Source organism: Ursus maritimus, unplaced genomic scaffold, assembly GCF_017311325.1.
Source record: "Ursus maritimus isolate PB19 unplaced genomic scaffold, ASM1731132v1 scaffold_3, whole genome shotgun sequence".
Classification (NCBI taxonomy): domain Eukaryota; kingdom Metazoa; phylum Chordata; class Mammalia; order Carnivora; family Ursidae; genus Ursus; species Ursus maritimus.
The window spans coordinates 36,233,523-36,255,484 of record NW_024425563.1 but is presented as its reverse complement, the minus strand read 5'-3'; the positions used below and the strand labels follow the sequence as shown (position 1 = coordinate 36,255,484).

The 21,962-nt window shown below is 41.0% G+C and overlaps 1 protein-coding gene across 1 annotated transcript in view; it reads left to right on the top strand.

Annotated features, from left to right (window-relative positions):
* ZNF277 (zinc finger protein 277) overlaps nt 1–2,154 on the top strand; it is a 105,377-nt gene extending 103,223 nt beyond the window's left edge. Inside the window, exon 12 of the mRNA XM_008686514.2 lies at nt 813–2,154. Within this exon, the coding sequence (XP_008684736.1) occupies nt 813–999 (187 nt within the window). The 3' untranslated portion in view covers nt 1,000–2,154. The remainder of the gene's footprint in view (nt 1–812) is intronic.
* Nucleotides 2,155–21,962: the final 19,808 nt, after the last annotated feature.

The following is a 21,962-nucleotide window of genomic DNA, read 5'->3' as shown; positions in this document are numbered from 1 at the left end:
CATGGAATCTGCTTGAGATTCTCCCTCTGTCTCTTCCCCTCCTCACACTCACTCTCTCTGTCTCTCTCTGTCTCCTCTCTCTTGCTAAAATAAATAAATAAATAAAATATTTTTAAAAAGAAAGAAAGAAATAAAATCCCAGATTTGTGAGAGGCAAAGTCGGTCCTGGATTGCCTGAAACCCTGTTCCTGTAATTCTTCTTGAATAAATTGAAATCTTTAGAGATACTCCAGAACTAACTCCTAAGTGTGTCCAGAAAAGAAACCAGAATAATAGACTGAAAATTCTATAGGTGTTTTAATTTTTGATCACCTAGAATGAAGGAACCAGTAGTGATTAGGTTGGGAAGAACACACACACATTCAAGGGAAACAGTGTTTTCATCAGATACTTACAGGATTCATGCATGAAAAAGTAGCCATATTTGAGTTTTGGTAATCTCTAGGAAAGACCTGGGACCTTTGAATAGAAATGAAAGGGATGTCATTTTTAGCTTCATCCATGGCGATATGTCTAATAACTAAAGCTGCCCAGTACTGGAGTGAGCTGCCTTTTCAGATAGTTTTTGTGGGAATATCAAGCACAGGCTGAATGGGTAGCTAGCAAGGATACTAGTAAGACTGATGTCAGCCAGTAAAGGTCAAAGTAAACATAATTCAGAAGTTGTTTCCCATACCACCTTTGCAAAATGCTGCTGGAATTGTTGACAAGGAAACCTAGCAAAATTACAGTAATGTGTGTGTTCAACTGCCTAGAAACTTTGCTGGATAATTTATAGTTTGGTTATTCAATATATCTGTGGTTGTTTTCAGGTACTATTTTCCAACCTATGAAAATGACACTCTACTGTGTACACTGTCTGACAGTGAAAGTGACCTGACAGCTCAGGAACAAAACGGAAATATTACCGTCATCAGTGAAGATACGTCTAAACTGCATGCTTTGAAACGAAGCAGTATTTTGAACCAGTTGCTACTACAAGAGGGCTTGAAAAACTAGAAGAAAATGCTGCAGAAGCAACTTTTCATATTTTTCTTTTATGAGACAAACTCAGAAAAATAGTTTAAAATTTGAACATCAGCAAAGGATTAGTCCTCGGTGAAATAAAATTTTTAAACAGTACTTTGCAAAAAATAAAATGAGGACTTTTTATATTTTTGGCTATAAAGTTTTACTATGTAATCATTATAAATGATCTCATTTCATTAGGCTCGATTATCTATAATAAGGAGAACATGTGGGGCACGTAGCTGGCCCAACTGGTGGAGCATGTGACTCTTGATCTCGGGGTCATGAGTTTGAGCCCCACGTTAGGTGAAGGGATTGCTTAAAAAATTTTTTTTTAGTAAGGAGGACATGTAAATCACAAAGAAATGAAATGTTCAATTTATTTATAAAGTTAGTTTCAGCCAGTAATTTCAATTTCCTCCCCCACAGGCTTTCTTCATCTAACAAGTCAGAAAATTTGACTACATTGGGTTAACTTTAAATGTAGTGACCAAAAGAGGATCCATAAAAGAAAGGAAAAATGGTCAAAGACCTGGCAAATGCATGCACAAAGTGTAAACTATTTCAGAAAAGTCCAGATCCGGCTATATTATCATTACTGCTTTCTGCCTAGAGTAACCAAATCCCTAGAAATGGGCATCAAGCCTCTTGTCTTCTACAATGTACATATCATTAGCAGATCAGTACCATTTTTAAAAAACATAAACGCAATACCATTTTATTATCTAAAAATTACTAAGTTCTTAATATCCTGTTTTCAGTTTTTCCTAGCTGTCTCAAAATGCCCTCTTACTGTATTATTAGTTACAGGACAAATACTGTATACTTCCTAATTAGATGCACTGAGGATGACAAAACATGATGCTTGAGGATTCCTCCCAAAAATGCATAACACAAATATAACAAAGAAACATTAATCAAACCCAAGTTGAGGGACAGTCTACCCAATAATTGGCCTTTTTTCTTCAAAAGTCAAAGTCATGAAAAACAAAGACTGAAATACTCCTCTAGATTAAAGAAAACTTCAGAGATAATACTACACGTAATCCTGGATTGGATTCTGGACGAAGAAAAGATTTTCTTTTGCTGTAAAAGATCTAGTGGGACAAATGGCATACTTTTAATAAAGTCTGTAGCTAATGTTAATGGTGTTAATTTCCAGATTTTGATAATTGAACTGTGGTTATGTATGAGAATGTCCATGTCTTTAGATAGTACACAGTGAAACTTACAGGTAAAGGAGTATTTTGTTTGCAATTTACTCTCAAAAAACAAAGTGACTATGTAGAGAGAAAAATGCTCAAGTGAATGTGTTGTTAACATTTGGAGAATCTAGGTGAAGGTTATATAGCAATTCTTTGTGCTATGGCAAATTTTCTGTAAGTCTAAAACTCCTTTATAGTTGGTTTGTTTAAATCAGGTCCCATGGGGCACCTGGGTGGCTCAGTTGGTTGGGCGGCTGCCTTCGGCTCAGGTCACCATCCCAGGATCCTGGGATCCAGCCCTGCATTAAGTCTCCTTGCTCAGTAGGGAGTCTGTTTCTCCTTCTCCCTCTGCCCCTCCCCCATCTTGTGCTCATGCTCTCTCTCAAATCAATAAAATCTTTAAAAAAAAAAAAAATCAGGTTGCAGGTCAGATTCATACATTGCATTTGGTTGGTATGGTTCTCAAGGGTCTTGTAATCTATACGGTTCATGCTGCCTTCCTCTTAAAATGCCACTTTTTTGTTAAAGAAACTGAGCCCTTTGTTTCACTTTCTGAATTTGGATGATCATATACCCTTTGTGTCATTTAACATGTTCCTCTATCACCCGTTTTTCCTGCCAACTGGTAGATTTAATTTCCAGTAAATTTGTGTTCAAAAATCTGTTTGTACAAATAATTTATAAGAAATACTGTTGCTTTTGCATCACATCAGGCACATACTATCCCTTTTGCCAGTTTTAGAGATTTTAGAGCTGATAGTCCCCTCAGGTATTATCAGTCAATGCATCATTTATAAAGTTCCACCTCAGTCTTTTATCTAACTCATTTAGTATTCACTGGTAATTGTTACCTATTATTTTTTCTAGTGGCCACAAAATTATGATTTTCTAATGCTATCATTTATTTTACAGTGAGTTCTTTACACAGCATATATGCTATAGAGTACTGGAGTTTGAAGTTCTCGTTTTCAGCTGTTAATATCAGCCTATGTAGGCAGTGCCCAAAGACTAATCTTGAAGTCATGTGGCCTGTCAAGAGTTTCAAGAGTCATCCCCCACCATGTGATCCAAAAGTGACTGGATTTGTAAATCTTAGAGGCTCTGACCATGGTTTTAGATTTCCAAGCCTCCAACTTTGCAGACACCTACACAAGTCTTTTATTAAACACAAAGCACGGGGCGCCTGCGTGGCTCAACTGCTTAAGCCTCTGCCTTCAGCTCAGGTTGTGATCTTAGGGTCCTGCCATCAAGCCCACATCAGGCTCCCTCTCACTCTCCCTCTGTGCTCACTTTCCCCTTCTCAAATAAATAAATAAAATCCTTAAAAAAACAAAAACAAAACAAACAAAAAAACAAGAGAAAAGGGGCACCTGGGTGGCTCAGTTGGTTGAGCATCCAGCTCTTGGTTTTGGCTCAGGTCATGATCTCAGGGTCATGAGATAGAGCCCCACTTTAGGCTTTGTGCAAAGTGGGGAGTCTGCTTGGGACTCTCTCTCTTTGCCCCTCTCCCCATCTAAAATAAAAAAAATAAATCTTAAAAAAAAAAAAGAAATAGAAGCCCTTATTATAATGGAAAATGCCTAAGTTAAAGACACAATAGAGTTAAAGTGTTTTTAAACCAAAGATTAAGAAGGCAGTTAGTCCTGTCCCTAGAACCTTGTGTGTCTAGGAATCAGATTTGTTCAGGAAACCAGGTAATGTGTAGAGTGTTTCTAGAATGTGCTTCAGTTTTAGAACAGGAGCAGTGAAAGAATGAGAACAAAATTAAGAATAATTAAGCTTGTGAAGGAGAAAGTTTCTTTGGAGATAAAGTTGAGATCTTAGAGAACAGATCAGATGGATATAAAAGGAAAAAATGAAATTGAAGGACAGATAAAAGGGAAAAGATGATGTACTTAGGTTTAATTCAACCATATAAGAGGTTATTTTTAAAATGAGTAGCTGTTTTGGAGGTTCGGGGGGGGGGGGGGGTTTAGCTCAGAAATAATAACTTGGTCCCAAAAAAATCAAACAAGAATAGAAGCAAAATCTCAGCCAACCGTTCTGACTCTCAGAGGGAGCAAGAATATAGACCACTACTGGCAAAGTAGTCTCCTAGAGCTACACAGAGAATAGAGACTACTTGCCAAGAACTATTGGGAACTCCTCCTTAAAGATTGGGACACTGATGCCAAGTATACCCTGAAAGGTTGGGTAATTCAGAAGGGGAGGATCAGTCAGATGGAAGTACACTATTCAAGGGGTCATTGAATGGGTTTCCAGATGTCACTAAAATTTTAAATAGGGATACAAGTACTGTCTATGCCCAGAGAGAACAGGCCTGAGAAATTTTGAGAATTGAGACTGTAAATGAAGGCAACCAGAAAGACGAAACATAACAGAGAGCCAATCAGGACAGTGATAAATGGAATCCAAGCCCGCATTGGCTGTTAGCCTAATCAGAAAATGCATGCTGATTATCTAACTCAGAAAGGTGAGAGTGGCCAAGGTTTTTTTGAACAATGGTTGCTTTTGGCCAAACCTAGTGATTTATCTTTCAAAACAGAAGACCCCATTAGACAAAATCTGGAACAGAATGTCGGGTAAGTACATTTCTTAGCCAGAAAGAAGAGAAAGGTTAAAAAAAGAAAGAAAGAAAAGAAGGAGGCATCAGATTCTACAAATACTAGGCCTTTATTAGGGAAGAAAAGGGATTGACTTAGGAGGTAAGTTAAACTGACAAATCCAGCTGTCCCACCTTGAAAGGTATAGAGGGGAAGTCAAGCCCTAGAAAGGTATAAAGGGGAAGTCAACCCCTAAAACATATCCACTATTGCTGACAAAGGCAGAGTGGAGGGAAATACTCCTGGAGACTTGGACCAATCAAAAGCAAGGGAAGGTGGAGTGCTGAGGAGGGCTCCACAGAGATATCTGTCCTCACCAGTGCAATTAATCTGGTAGTCCGGTCGGCCCCATTATTCATTCTCCCTTCCTTGAGTAATAAGTTTAGTTGGGTATGTGGCTGCCTAGAATGAAGACTACCTTTCCTAGCTTCTCTTGCAGCTCAGGATACTTGTGTGTCTACATTGTGGTAAATGAAATGTAAACAGAAGAGTCAAGTGTGACACCTTCTAAGAGTCTTCCTTAAGATACTAGACACAGGACTCTATGCTTTCCTTTCATCCCTTCCTTCTCCTGTTGCCGAAGATGTCTGCATATGGGACAGGGAGGTCAAATCAAGCATGACAGGGCAACAGTGTCAGAGGAATCTGGATCCCTGTCTTGAGGCTACACCAGCCCTTGAACGCTGACCTAGATGTTTATGTGAGTGGAATGAACATCTACCTTTCCACTGTTATTTTGGGGGTTTTGTCCTTCATAGCGGAATCTAGAGATTCAGCTGCAGAAATGTCCGCTAAAGCAACTTTAGTTCAGGAATCTGCTGAGGATGTTTTCCAGTTGAAACAAATGAGGGGGTGAAAAAGAATCTACCCTTACAAGACAGGCTTTACTGGCATGTCATTCCACAACAAAGACCAACAGCAGGAGCCAGTGTGGAAACCGTGTGGTTATTTAGAGCCTAGATCCCACGGATCAGGCAGGGGATATTGTAGATAGAGGGCTTAAAGGGGAAGGGAAAAGTAAAAAGGGTTTTAAGATTTGAGATGGGAAAGAAAGACCTCTCAAAGCAGACTCATGGTTGGGCTTGCCATCAGTGGATATTTCTAAACTTTGTAAGAATGCAAATATCTTACAGGGGAGAAAAATTCTCCTCTGCCCTCTTAGGTTCTTCAGCTGGTTCTGCAAAATAAACTGAAAACACACAGACTCATATGAGAAAAAATATACAAAGTTATTTGATATTGGGGCACCTGTGTGGCTCAGTCAATTAAGTGGTTGCCTTCAGCTCAGGTCATGATCCTGGGGTCCTGGGATTGAGCCCCACTTCGGGATCCTTGCTCAGTGGGGAGTTTGTCTCTCCCTCTGCCCACCACCCCCCCTGCTTATGCATGCTCTCTCTCTCTGTGTCAAATAAATAAATAAAATATTTTTTAAAAAGTTTTTAATTAAAGTTATTTGATATTAAAAGTTTTACACAGGGGTGCCTGTGTGGCTCAGTTGGTTAAGTGACTTGTGATTTCAGCTCAGGTCATGATCTCATGGGTCATGAGATCAAGTTTCATGCTCTGCGTGGAGTCTGCTTGGGATTCTCTGCCTCTCCCTCTCTCTGCCCCTCCCCCTGCACTCAACTTGTACTCTCTCTCTCAAATAAATAAAATCTTTAAAAAAAAAAAAAAAAGTTTTACCCAGGAGGCTTTCTAGAAAGAAGAGAAAACCCCCAAAGAAACAGCTAAGCTTGAGTGCTCTTACACCAAAAGAGAGTACATTTAAAGAGAACTGTCAAGACAAATTAGAAAAAGACTGAGCTTCTAGGGGCAGCAAATTGCAGGAAGGCAAATATATGGAAAATTAATGGTAGGTAACGGCTAGTAAGGTAGGTAAGGTTTGTTCGTATAGACTCCATTGAGGTGCCATCTCGTCTCTGGTGATAAGGTTGTTATTCCCTTCCTGGTAGGGAAAGTGGGGGGGTGGTGCGAGGAGGGGGGAGATACCTTCATAAGGAGAATTTATTACCTTGTTTTCAGGTAGATAGGGTACCACAAAGAGCTCATCCTATGCCTACTTTTTCTCGGTTGCCTTCAGTTCAAAATAATTCTTATGCCAGAGTGGCAAAGATTGGGGTGGCACATTCTGATCTACAGGCTCATATATCACCTTGAGAGAATTATTGGTTGATTCTTCCCACAGGAATGGTAAAGCATGTTGCCAGTGCTAACCTCTTGGGGGAGATTCCTCCCAATCGAGTTTAAGTTTACAGATCAAGGACTTCAACATCCTGGTGAAGCTGAAATCAAGGTATCACTGAGTCTCTGTTACGGAAGGTACCGGGTTCTGGGAGCATCATTTTGTCTTGATAATTACCTGAAGATCTTGGTATTGATTTGTTTTCTTTAGTTATATTGGTGTTAAGTGTTTTGATGATACTCTTTAAAAAGTGAAGTATACTAGGTGGCACAGTCGGTTAAGCATCCAACTCTTAGTTTCCACTCAGGTCGGGATCTTGGGGTTGTGAGATCAAGCCCCAAGTCAGGGTTGATGCTCAGCACAGAGTCTGCTTGAGATTCTCTCCCTCGCCCCTCTACCCCTCCCCCAGCTTGCATTCTCTCTCTCTCTCTCAAATAAATAAATAAATAAATAAATTTTTTAAAAAATCCTTTAAAAAGTGAGGTATATCAGAAACTTGGTGTATAATTTAACTTTTGAGATTCTGAAAAAAGCCATACCAGTGGTTCTAGTGAGACCCTGTCCAGGTTGCCAAAAGAACCACAGTGCTATCCAAGGCATGAAGAACCCATCTGGTTCAGAAAGAGCAGAATCAGAAAGATGAGTTTTAGATTCTTTATCTTTAACTCAAGCATACAAGAGAATCTAATCTTTCAAATTTTTTCTCCCTGGGAAATACACAATGGTAGAGGGGTTATATTTAAATTGGGGGACATCAATATTTTACTGAAATTTTTTTAATGAAGTATCTTTACATTGTCCGATAATCTCTTTTCAGAGCCTCTAATAGACTGTCCAAACAACATGGTTAGACATAGTTAGGACTGCAAAGTGAACTGGGGAACTTTCAGCTGGGGTTCAGCATGGCCCTGGAATTACTTCAGTCACTGAATTGCCTTCTGAGGGCAATAGCTATGCTCTTCAGCCATTCAGATGGGAAAAGTAGAGGGATGTGCTTGTAGTGGGAGCAGTACTGTCAGGATAAATTGCCGGTCTCCTGACAAGGAGATGTTCACACCCAAGGTTGGCCTTGAATTTAATGGTTAAGCCCAATGAGCTAAGAGAACAAAAAACTCTGGGAGTGTTGGAAAGGGGAAACCCCTTTCCCTAGCACCTTGTTTCCACAAGAAAAGGAATCCATTACAATAACTTTCTTGGTTTCTTTCTGCCCCTTGTCACTGCTATGAGTAAGGATAATGAATTTTCTGACTGGAACAGGAACTAGGCATCTATGACTCAGCCCCTTCCTCCTCCTTTTTCTCTTTCAGATCTGTCTGTCTGCCGAGAGAGCACATCCTGTTCTGCTCCTCCATTCTGCAAACTTGAGAGTGACAGGCTCTGCCTGTGAAGTTGGAGGCCTACAGTTACCCAACACTGTCTGTGACTGTGTGGATAAATCTGCCTAACTTTGGGGTTCATTGTCAGTGCCCCCAACTGTAGGCCATGCTCTCCAACAGCACCTTTATTAGTAGAAAAGTGATATTTCATCTCTGTCTGCTTGACTCATGTATCACCTGGCCCCCTTGGAAGGTACACAGTCTCTTAGGGGATGGTAGGTATAGTCAGGATTACTAGGAAACCTCATCTTGGAGAGTTACTGGTAAATACTCTTGAGTCCTGGCAGTCAGGAGGCAAAATAGACTTAGTTCCAATCCAGGACTAAGGCTGGGAGATAAAGACAGAGAATTCCAGATTATCATTGGTGAGCTAGCTGCACTTATACCTTCTGAAAGACCATTAGAACTAGGGTCTTAGGTTGAGTTCCACCAAAAACAGACCTTAAGAGAACAACTTGAGTGTAGATCATTTATTTGCAGGTAAACTCAGGAAATGTCAATGTAGGAAGTAAAAAATGAAATGGAAGGAACACAGAAGTGTGCATTAATGAAGAAGTTACTGCTATGGGAACTGGAGTTCAACCTTACTGAGGACTTCTGGGGGACTTCTGGGCTACTTAGAGTAGCCCTCCACCCACCACTACCACCAAAGGGCAAGAGCTGGGCTATTTATCCACCACGCGGATCTAGGACTGCTCCCGTGACGTAAATTGTCTGGCACTTCCAGCCGAAGACTGAGGAAGCGGTAGTACAAAAGGACACTAACAGTAACTGCTAAGACTACAGATGTTGCATGACCACAAAAGAAACGTTTTATGTAGAATTTAGCTGTCCTCACAACTTTTCCATGTATCATCTGGCCTGACCCTCAATGCAATGAGCTCTCCAGTCAGGAATGTTTATCTTTATCAAGGGTAAAGAGATGATGAGAAAACTGAGGAACAGAGAAATGGGGACTTGTCCAAAAGAAAAAAGCCCCACCAAGTATTTAGTATTTTAATGACAAAATAATATATGGGAATTTAAAATGAAACAAAGCCAAGTTCTGAACGTCTTTACTGAATGGAGGAATAGAGATTCTTTTTGAAAGGATGGACTCAAACTTGAATCAGAACAAGAATGGATTCTTTAAAGCATCAAGTGCTTCTCTGACTTCATATGCAGAATTAACACACCAGTCCGCTTCCATCAGGGGCATCAAACTGCAGCTATTGCTTGCCGGGTCTGCAAAATAGCCATCCTACATCCTTGAAGTTCAATTCAACTCTTTGAATAAGCTTTAGATGATGGATAGCTAGAGGATTAAACCAGGAGCTGCAGTTGAACTCTTATGCCTCATAATTGATACTTTGAAAAGCTAAAATATGTTCACTTCCTGATGATAGCAATTTGCAAGATTGAATGACATTGCAAGCATATTAATTCAAACTGAAAACATTCAGCTAAGTTAATATTAATTTCACAGTGTTCTGAGATTCAAGTGAAGCTGAGTTCTTTTGGGCTTGTAAAATTAGGCTGCAGAAAACAGGCTTTTTTTGAAGATAATTTCAGTCAGTTGACTTGGATACAGGGTGAGCAGTAAATCAATCTAATGAAATCATAGATTTTTCATTTTGGTGTTTTCATCATTTGGAAAACATTAGAAAAGCAAAAGAGTATGCTGTGGTATATTGTAAAAACTAAAAAAAGAAAAAAAAATTAAAGGAGGAAGACAAAGTGAAAAGACATCAAAACCCAAAAATTCTTAATCTCTCACTCTCACAAAAGGCAACCCACTCCAACACCTCCATCATTGCCTACAAAGATAACGTCCAAACCCTGGCACTTGAGACCTCTCAGAATCTGGTCATAACGACCTCCTCCACCATCCAATCTATCATTAAATCCAGCCAATTCTATCCCCCAAATGCATCTCCTCAGTCTATACCACCTGTGGACTAAACCACTGCACCAGTCTACCAGTTAGCTTCCCTCCTTCCTTGATGGCTCCTCCAGTCTGTCCTCCTCATAACAGCTGGAGTAATCTTTAACAATCCTTCCACAGTATAATGAATTTGGGGGTTACTTACCCCAGCATCCACTTCCCCCTTCTTTCTTTCCTAATTGTTTCCAAATTATCTTGGGGGGGACCACTCCACCCTCACTAAGTAGCAGCATGCCATTGGGGATTGACCCCAGCCCTAGCATCAGGAGGGAGGGAGTCCTGCCTGGAGTTAGGGCTTCACTGCAGAGATTGTGTTGTGCAGGAAGGTGCCCACCGTGACTGGTCCTGGCTGATCTAATCAAACTGAGGCTGAGGGGTTCTGTTCATTGGCTTACAGAAGCCAGACTCTCCCTCTCGTGAAAAAAAGAAGCAGGTACCCTGGTTGCTGCCAAAATCATCTCGCCATCTTGAGAGAAAGTAGGCCAAGGACTCTCAGAGAAGAGGAAAGGCAAGATGAAATGAAACCAGAGCCCTCACCTCAGGACAGTCCCCTGGACTTTTCCGTTACTCAGGCCAATGAATTCCCTTATTGCTTAAATCCTTTAAGTGGGGTTTTCTATTACATACAGTGGAAGTGTCTGAGCTTATACAAGTGGCTTCCCATTGAACAAGGAATCAAGTGTAAACTTCTTATATGACCCCCAAAGCCCTCCTGATTTGGACCCAGCCACATGTCCAACCTCATCCCTTGTCACTCTCCTGCATGACCACTATGCTTCAGGCAACCAGGCCTCCTTGAACAGACAATACTTCTTCCCACCTCAGTGTCTTCGCCCATGTTCTCTCTGTCTGTATATTCTTGTGCAGACTCTTTCCATTACTGTCTTCTTATCACCCAGGCCTCAGTTTCACCATCACATGCTGGGCCATTCCAGTTTAGAGTCCTATACTGTCTTGGTTTTTGCCAGTGCAGTTTCAATTTCAGCAACCCCATGAGAAAAGAACTGGGAGAAGGCCAGGCTGTGAGTTGGAAATATTCTTGGTGCCACCAGCCAATATGCATTCGGTTTCTCTCCACTCTCACTTCTGAGGAGAAAATTATAAATAAATGTGTGGGGACATCACATTTTTCTGGGGTTAGGATGGAGAATTTTATTCCCAAGAATGCCAAGAGGCTGCTTGCCATGAGACGAAAGCTGGACTGCACTTTGCTGCCAGCTGTGTGGGATCTAGAAGGCAATGGCGCACGAGGAGAAGGTGAGAGTTCCAGAGGGCTGCAAGTCAGGAGAAGACTAGAGAGAGATTGCAGGGTTCAAAGAGCAAGCAGGCTCTTCAGGACTGAAGGGAGGGTGAAGAGGACTTTAAGGATATCTTCATGGACAGCAACACATGGTGTACTGGTGTCTTCCCTAAAAACATTCCTGGGGAAACAAAATCGGGTTCCCGGGGGGAGAGGGGAAATGGAGAGTTACTGGTTTATGGTTACAGTTTCTGTTTAGATAATGACAGAGTTCTGGAAATAGATAGTGGTGATAATTGCACAACATTGTGAATTTTTTTTTGAGAGAGAGAGCTGGCGGGAGGTTGCAGGCAGGGAAGGGGCAGAGGGAGAGAGAGAATCCTAAGCAGGCTCCACACCCAGTGCAGAGCCCCACATGGAACTTGATCTCACCACCCCGAGATCATGACCGAGCTGAAATCAAGAGTCAGATGCTTAACGGACTGAGTCACCCAGGCTACCCCAACATTGTGAATTTAATTAACAACACTGAAGTATTTATTTTAAAGTGTTCAAAATGATCAATTTTGTATTATGTATATTTTACCACAATAAGAAAAAGATTAAAAAATAAGCTGAAAAGGGGCAAAGGACCCGAACATTTTTCCAAAGAAGGTCAATACATGCATGAAAAGATGCTCGACATCATCAGTCATCAGGGAAAAGCTAAGTAGAACCACAGCGAGCTATCTCCTCATAATGCTGACATTTCACCCTTTAGAATGGCTGTCATCAAAAAGATAGCGTAATAAATGCTGGTATGGATGTGGAGAAAAGGGAAGCCTCGAGCACTGTTGGGACTGTACATTGGTACAACTGCTATGGAAAACAGTATGGAGGATCCTCAAAAAATTAAAAAGAGAGGGGCACCTGGCTGCCTCAGTCAGTGGAACATGCAACTCTTGATCTCAGGGATGTAAGTTCAAGCCCCATGTTGGGTATAGAGATAACTTAAAAATACAATCTTTAAGGGGCGCCTGGGTGGCTCAGTCAGTAAGGCGTTCAACTCTTGATTTCGGCTCAGGTCATGATGTTGAGGTCATGGGATCAAGCCCCCTGTTGGGCTCCACACTCAGCAGGGAGTCTGCTTGAGATTCTCTCTCTCCTTCTCCCTCTCCCTCTGCCCCTCCCACTGCTCACGCTCTCTCTTTCTCTCAAAGAGATCATTATTTCTCAAAGAAAGAAATAAATCTAAAATAAAATAAAATCTTTAAAAAATTAAAAGAGACCTACCATATGATCCAGCAATTCCACTTCTGGGAATATATCCAAAGGAAATGAAAAAACTAACTTGAAAATATATCTGCACTCCCATGTTCATAGCAGCATTATTTACAATACCCAAGACATGGAAACAACCTGAGTGTCCATCATGCATGAGTGAATAAAGAGGTTGCGGTATATTTAAATACATACATACAATGAAATATCATTAAGCCATAAATGCACTAGCAGAAATCCTACTATTTGCAACAACATAGATGGACTTTGAAGGCATTACGCTAAGTGGAATAAGTCAGACAGAGAAAGACAAACACTGTATGACCTCACTTACAGGTGGAATCTAAAACAAACTCAGAAAGAGATCAGACTTGTGTTTACGAGAGGCACAGGCACAGGGTTAAATTAGAGGATGGTGGTCAAAAGGTACAAACTTCCAGTTATAAAATAAATAAGTACTAGAGATGTCATGTACACCATAACGACTATAGTTAGCACTGTTGTTTGATATATAGGAAGTTAGGAGAGTAAATCCTTAGAGTTCTCATCATAAGGAGAATTTTTTTCCTTTTTCTTTTCTTTTTAGTATGTTTATATGAAATGACGGATGCTGGTTGAATCTATTGTGGGAATCATTTCACAATATATATATAAATCAAACCATTATGCTGTATGCCTTAAAATTATGCAGTGATGTGTGTCAACTGTTTCTCAATAAAACTGGGAAAAACATTTAAAAAATAAACTGGCTGTATAAAGGAAGAACTGGAGTAGGCCAAGCAGTCCAAGAGAGAGGCTGGAACATCAATCTGATCAGGAGCTGGTAAGAACTTCAACAAGGGCAATGAAAATCAGGAAAAATTTGGAAGTAGAAAGGTCAGGACCAAATGCCTATTATTTCGGACTTGCTGAATTTGAGGCATGTGGTGGACACTCCAGCTCCCTCCTTGAGGATTGAGGCCCTCGTTCCCCCAGCTGGCCTGGGTGTAGATTGATAATGGCCCACAGCTGCATCCCTTTATGGGCATTGCCCTGGGCCAAATGGAGCCTCGTTGTGCAGTTTGTCATGGAAACTTGAGAAGAAATGGTTACCAGAAGGAGGCAGTGATGGACAGAGAATGCAATCTGAGAATTTCTGTTGGATTTGGCAACAGAGATGTCTTTGGTGACTTTGGTAGGAGTATACTCAGAGGGACAAAGTCTGGATTGCAGGGAGATGGAGGCCACATGGGAGGCAATGAGGAGGAGCTAGGCCTGAGTCTTGAAGGAATGGTAGGAAGTAGGCCCCTGGAAGATGACCTGGCAGGCAGGGAAAATGGTGTGAGCCAGGGAACCCAGTCTGGGGAAGTCACCCCATCTGAATGGATGAAATTGGGGGAAGGTGGGGTAGGTAGCTGGAAAGTACGTATTGGCCAGGCATAGGTGTCTTAAGTGGTAGGCTGTAGAGTTTGAGCAGATCAACCAAGCTGACTCCACACACGGGCCTGAGTTCCACTGGGTTTGGGAGCTGCCCTCTAGTGGGAACTGGGCATTCCCTCCCCAGAGTATAGCCCTGACCATTCACACCAGGTGGATGACGTTTTGATGGTGGTCCCTTGGACTCCATGTTTATGAATGCAGATGTAATACATTTTCTGCAGTGAGTTCCATTAAGCAAGTTTAGTTCCTTGATCAATTTCCTATTCTGCCTTGTAAACTAATCTCTAATACTTTTTACTTTTATTTTACTTAAATTATTTTCAAAGAATTCAATTTTGTGTACATTGTATGGGAAGTATTTAATATGTCCACCAAATTGTATCCATTATAACTTCTGCCATTGTAATTTTTCTTCTGTGACCATTGTTTTTGTCAAATCCAATTTCCCTAGACAAATATTTGCAGATATAAATTTTATCAAGACAATTTGAATTTTTTTTTAAGATTTTATTTATTTATTTGACAGAGATAGAGACAGCCAGCGAGAGAGGGAACACAAGCAGGGGGAGTGGGAGAGGAAGAAGCAGGCTCATAGCGGAGGAGCCTGATGTGGGGCTCGATCCCGTAACGCCAGGATCACGCCTTGAGCCAAAGGCAGACGCTTAATGACTGAGCCACCCAGGCGCCCCAAGACAATTTGAATTTTTTTATTCTCTAACAGATTGTACAGTGTGAAATTTTAACCATTATCAGTTCTTTTTTGAGGCAATTATTCCTTCTAATAAAATTCATTATGACTAGGAAAACCAATTCCTTGATAAAAATCCTGTTGTCAAGCCTTCTGGAGTTGGATCTATGTTTTTTTTGGATGTGAGGCCAGAAAGAGGCAGGCCTCAAGACAACCTTGTGGTAGTCCAGTTACAAATGAGAAACACAAAGTTCAGGGTGAAACTTAGTGTCTCCTTTTACCAAAGACATTCTGAGGCACTAATGAAAGAGCTTTTTTTGCCTCATCATGTCCCTACCTTACAATCAATGAACCATTTCAGTTCTGGAGAGAATCTGGCATATTAATGTATAAGATAATTTTCATCTTTGCATGCTATTTTTTCCTCAGAAAGTGACAACATGGTTATTTTAAATCTCCCTTGGAACCAATGACAATGTTAATCATGTTTTTTAAATTTTTATTTATTTATTTATTTTTTTAGAGAAGGAAAGAGGGAGGGGAGGGGCAGAGGAAGAGGGACAGAGAGAATGTTAAGCAGGACTCGATGTGGGGCTTGATCTCACGACCCTGAGATCATGACCTGAGAACACGACCTGAGGCAAAATCAGGAGTGGGATGCTTAACTGACTGAGGCATCCAGACACCCCAGTTAATCATGTTTTTTCAATGCCTTGGTTAGTCAAGTTCGTTCTTTCAACAGCATTTCGTTACCTCAGCCATTGAAGTAACCTGGGTTGTTATTAAAACAAACTCTCACCATGGTGCGCTCAATAAGCAGATTCACGATTAGGTTGAACCCTATAAAATTCCTTTATTTTTAGTATTTGGAACCTGAGAAATGGCAAATTCATATGGATCTGGCTAAGATGATTGGTTTTAAAAGTTAAGGTTGGGGGAAAAAATTATCTGGCAGTGTACAACATACCAAGAGGAAGACTGTCTTCCTGTTAGGCTAGAATAAGAAATCCTCATGTCTTGGCAGTAGATCTGACCTCAAAGCCTGAAGTGTCCACCAGGTCCCTATTTAATTCAAGCAAGTGAGGCAGGCAAGGGGAGACTGCACCTGCACACACTCCCCACAAGGGGATCACTGCTGGGGTCCCACTCATTTTCCCTAATCAATCCCCGTCAATTATGACATCATGAACTCAGGCCCAGGGGATCAAATCTACTGTTTTCAAAAGAAGTCCAAAATCGGTATTTTTATGTGAAATTTCCTGATTTATAATTCCTATCTAAGGGCTAGTTCCTGTTTTGTGACTCTTGATATGGATAGTATGATAAAATAGGGTAACAAATTCATACTGCACTGACTATAGACCAGTGTTCTCAAAAGAGGGATAGAGGGCATGCACTTGGGATATTTTAAAATTTTTATTTGTGTATATTTATGATACACATAATATACTAGAACAATAGTATCTATATGTTAAATCATAGTTATTTATAAAGAATGTATATAGGGGTGCCCGGATGGCTCAGTCTGTTAATCTTCTGCCTTTGGCTCAGGTCATGATCCCGGGGTCCTGAGATCGAGTCTGCATCAGGCTTCCTGCAGCAGGGAGCCTGCTTCTCTCACTCCTCCCAGCTTGTACTATCTCTGTCTCTCTCTTTCTCAAATAAATAAATAAAATATTTAAAAAAACAAAGAATGTATATAGTTTGGAGAAAGAACAAGAATATCCTGAGTAAGTATCTTTTAATACATCTTAAGATAAAGGTGTAAAATCAAAAAAAAGTTTGGAGAACATCTGATGGAAACTATTCCTCAACAGTTTGTCATTAAGCCACAGTTCTCAAACTTGGATGGACTGAAAAATCTGGTTTCAGATGCCTATCCCTAGACCTCACACACCATAGTTTCTCATGCACTAGGTCTAGGGTGGGAATGAGAAATCTGCCTTTCTAACAAGTGCCCTAAGTGAGGTTGAGTCAAAAAGCCATGAACCAGACTTAAACACAGGCATGTCGTTAGGAGTAGAGGCTCTTGAGTCCAAAGGTCCTGGTTTCAAATCTTGACTCTGACATTTATCAGCCATGAGACTTTGAGAAAGTTAACTTTAACTTCTGAAAGTCACAAATTTCTCATTTGTAATATGGGAATAATACTAATGGCTACCTAATAAGTTTGTAAAACAATATTCAGCACATAGGAAAGGTCAACTAAATATTAACTATTTTGTTATGATTCATTTGTTCTTAAACTCTGTGGGAGGGATCTGAAGTGTTTTTAGGGCAAGGTGAGCTGTCGCCCTGTTTCTTTTGTCATCCATCTTATAAAGAACCTTTGTCTGAGCAGGACTCCTCCCTTTCATCATGACCTCCTTTGTCCTTTCTCAAATTCTTTTCCTCTTCAAAGCTGCCCTTGATGTTCTTTTTAACTTGACTTCATCTACATAAAAACATTCACAGACATGGGCGCTCATCATACTAATCTCTCTACTTATGAATATGTTTGAAATTTTCGTTAAAAATAAAAGCCTTTTAAAGTTTTGGTTCACATGAACTGCTCCAAACGTTACCCTCCATAGGGATAGCTCTGATTAATGTCACGTGAAATTTACACCTGGGCAGTGAATTTTAGGCATCATCTCTTGAACTCTCCTTGCTGGAGAGCTTCTGGCAACACGGGTATATACTAGGTCTGAGCCTTATTCATGACCCTAGCATGGCTTCTCTGTGAAGCCCATTAACCATCCTAGCGCGTACGTCAGTCTGTCAGAGCTGTCAGAGTGGGTGTTTCCAGGCAGACTGCCATCTCACTGCTGGGGTGATGCAGTCGGCTTGGCCCTGTCCTGGGCTCTGGGGCCCAATCCCCAACTCCAACTAAGGCACCCCACAGATAAAAGCAGATGATCCTAGGAACAAAGTAAAAATAATTTAGCTAGATGAACATTCATTATTACTACTAGAAAATAAATACAAAGCACATGCCCTGATTTCCATAACTCAGCACCAACATCTTTATAAAAGGTACTAGATGGGGAAGTGTAACTTAAAAATTACCAAAAAAGATTTTTTAAAAATACCAGCAAGTGATTTGCTAGTCTCAAATGTTTAAAAACCTCATTCTCCTAAATACAAAAATTTCAAGTGAAACTTCCCCAAAGCTAATACCATTAGGGTTTAGGCTATGCTGCTGTAACAAAAAGACCCAAGGCTACACTGGCTTATCCCAGGGTCTATTTGTCTCTCTCATCACAGTCTTGAGGTGCTCCAGGGTGGTAGGGTTGCTTGGCCATCCCTGCACAGAGCTTCCAACCCAGTCAGGAGGAAGAAGGGGAAGAGCCACAGAGTACATGAGTGTTTCTTTATGGGTGCACATCTGAGAAGTACACAAATCCCTTCCACTGACACTCCACACACTGTCCACTCCACTGGACAGAAATGATTCACATGAGCCATGCTTAATGACAAGGTCTACTGGGACGTGCAGTCACCTGCTGGGTGGCCATGTGGCCAACCTAAACTCAAACACCTATTATTAAAGAAAGGAAGAATAGAAGCTGGTGAACAACTAGCTGGTTCCTCTAGTTCGTCCTCACTTCTTGTACAGTGGAAGTGTAGAAACTTCTGAAGTTACCCAAATCCTCAGTGGGAAGTCTGTTCAGGATGATTGTGAAGTATATGGTATTTGGAGTCTGTCTGGGTACAAAACCTGGTTCTCTCACTAATTGTGTACCCATAGGCAAGTTAAGTAACATCTATGTGCCTCTGCTTTAGTGTATTTGGGAAATAATAATAGTACCTATCTCACAGGGTAGCATAAGAAATAAATGAGAATATATTTTTTAAGCATATAACATAGTGTCCAGTATGAATCTCTGTCAAAATCCTAATGGTATTTTTTGCAGAAATAGAAAATAATCTTTCCTAAAATTCACATGGAACTTCAAGGCACCCAAATAGCCAAAACAATCTTGGAAAAGAACGAAGTTGGAGATCTCACACTTCTTACTGTCAAAACATATCACAAAGCTACAGTAATCGAAGCAGCATGGTACTGGAATAAAGACAGACTTCTAGACCAACGGTATAGAAGAGAAAGCTCAGAAATAATAGTCTCCACCATGCGAGAGGCACTTAGTAAGTGTGCCATCATCATCACCATCATCACCATCACCATCACCATCGCCACTAAGCTGGATTATTTTTTCCCAGCCCACCTCTCCGTATATTGCATACTGATGGCAGTCATTTAGCTCAGTGCATTTCTTTACTTCTTATGGACTTTGAGTTTGGCAAATGTTGACCGAAGTACAGGAGAAATGTGATTTTGGCAGAGATTAATGGAGGAAGGGCAGGTTCCAATCTTATTAGGCCCCAAGGACTCAACCTGACAGAATCTTTTCTATTTTCCAAGGTTTTAAATAGAAATGAAGGGACTTGGGATGCCCGGGTGGCTCAGTCAGTTAAGCATCTGCCTTTGGGTCAGGTCATGATCCCGGGGTCCTGGGATTGAGCCCTGTATCAGGCTCCTTGCTCAGCAGGGAGCCTGCTTCTCCCTCTGCCTGCCTCTCTCCCTGCTTGTGCTCTCTCTCTCTGATAAATAAATAAATAAATAAATAAATAAATAAATAAATAATAAAATCTTAAAAAAAAGAAGAAATAAAGGGATTTATCCTTGTCTCATCATTGGGAATTATTGGATGGGCAGCAGTCAGCAAGTCTATAGGCAAAGGCAGAGCTCACACAAAGCCAATTCTGGACCTCTAGGGGCTGTAGCTAGTAACTAGTATAGAATCTTCAGAGCCTGGGAGGCCTAATGGGCCTTGCAGTCTTGAATGCCACACTGCTGGGTAAATCTTCGCTATCTCACTGCACAGAGAATGAAACAGTCAAATCAACAGTCTAAAGGGGAACTTTATTGTGCAGGTGATTTCAGAGCAAACTTGAGGCCAAGGAATAAAATGTTGGGCAGACAGGTCAGAGGTCAAGGCCTAAGCATGTGTTTTCCACAACTGCTTCTGGAGTTACAGAGGGACTTAATGAGAGCCAACAAAATTTCTGAGTGTTCACTGGCAACTAGGCCAGAAAGCTGGGTTGACATTCTCTCACAACAACATCATTTGATGTCCCAGGTGGAAACCGTTTACTTTTTTCCTCCTCTTAAATAATAGCTACAATTCTAATATAATAAATGGTAATGACCCATTTGAGTTCCATTTCATATCGTAAAAGTGTTAGTCCCAGTTTACCACACTCACACAACTGTGAAAGTCTGCTGATTTTTATTTAAAGGCCTGTGTCTGGAAAATGGTCTGTTTTCAGTCTTCCTTTCTACCAGAAGATAATTATAAATTCATCAACCTGCAAGAAGGTATAACTCTCAGAAACACAGTTAAGAAGGGCATGCCAGCCATTCCTCTCCATGATATGTGCTCTTACTGCCGTTATCTAGCAGATAGATTCTATTAGAGTCCCCATCTCTTCTCGCTTAACCACACCCAGAGCAGTTGGTGATGACTGCCAGATTTCCAAATCATAACAGGGAGCTGTGGGTCATGAGTGTCTGAGTCCTTGGTGTCTGCAGTTCCATTCTGTGGACCATGGGCCAACCTGAACTTTGCAAAGAATTAACACAATAGGGAGACTTTCCTGTTTTCCCAGGAATTGGGCCATGATGAAAACCAGAACACTTGTGCGCCCCATCACTACCACCCTCCAGAGTCATGAGATTATACGAATTTAGGTAAACAGGCATTAAATACTGGTGTGCACAATTCTGGACTTCAGTGACTACCAGTCCTGGATGTCTTAGAGAACAACACGACAGACCAGGGGCTGGGTCTACACTGAAGTCTCAGTTACAGGTTAGAAACCTGGGGTCCTGGGACCCTTCCGCAAGGGATCCATAACTAGAATTCAGAATTGAAGTCTCTGAACATGAATGGGAAAGAATGACATCTTTATTTTCACAACCTTAAACTGAAATATAGCATTTCCTTCCACTATGAATGTAGGCAATATATCATTGTAGAATTAGCAGTGCTTTGATGATAGAAACCACAGATACATTCACATCACATTCAGCTGTTATAGACATCTCAAAATATCATCTACACTCAGTACTTCAAAATTCAACAGTTACTGGGCTCACCACTGGATCTTGCTGAATGCAATAATAAAGATGCACATATATTACTGTATCTTAAATGCTTTCTAGTGTTTTTAGTTAACCGTATTTAACATATTTGATTTCCTTTGTATTTAATTTTCTTTTCTGAAAAGTATTACTCTGAAAGGGTGTCTATAGTCTTTACTAGATGGCAAAGACGGCCATCACACACACACACACACACACACACAAAACTTGGAGAAAAAATAAAAAAGCCCTGCTCTAAAAGATGTCATCACTACACTATTGATAGGACTTTTTATCTCAAAGACTGGGTATAACTTTAGAATCCCACTCAACACAGTGCACCAGGTAGCCACCAGCAATCAACTGAGATGATGCCTATTTACCATCTCTGGTCAATAAGAAGAAACTGATACAATGACAGGCATCTCCTGGCCCCCACAAGGTTCAGGTTCACTTAGAGATTAAGACATAGCCCTGGATTTCATCTGCCCTTGATATTTCTGCTCATAGGGAAGGCTTTAGGTGAGTATTTGCAGCCAGTCCCCAGGCGTCCATGGAGCTCCTAAACAAGACTGGTCCCTGGAAGAAATGATCAGTAGCTCAAGGATTTTTCTGATTATAACACCAGTGTTGTGTGGGAAGCCACCATGTGTCATCCATGTGTCACCTCCAGAGCTGCTACCAGAATGGCAATGCACATTAATACAACATTAAAAGCTCCTGGGGCACCTGGGTGGCTCAGTTGGTTAAGTGTCTGCCTTTGGCTCAGGTCAGGTCATGATCCCAGGGTCCTAGGATGGAGCCCTGTGTCAGAAATCCCTGCTCAGTGGGGAGTCCGCTTCTTCCTCTCCCTCTACCCCACCCTGCCCTGCTCATTTTCTCTCTCTCTCTCTCTCTCTAAGAAATAAAATCTTAAAAAAAAAAAAAAAA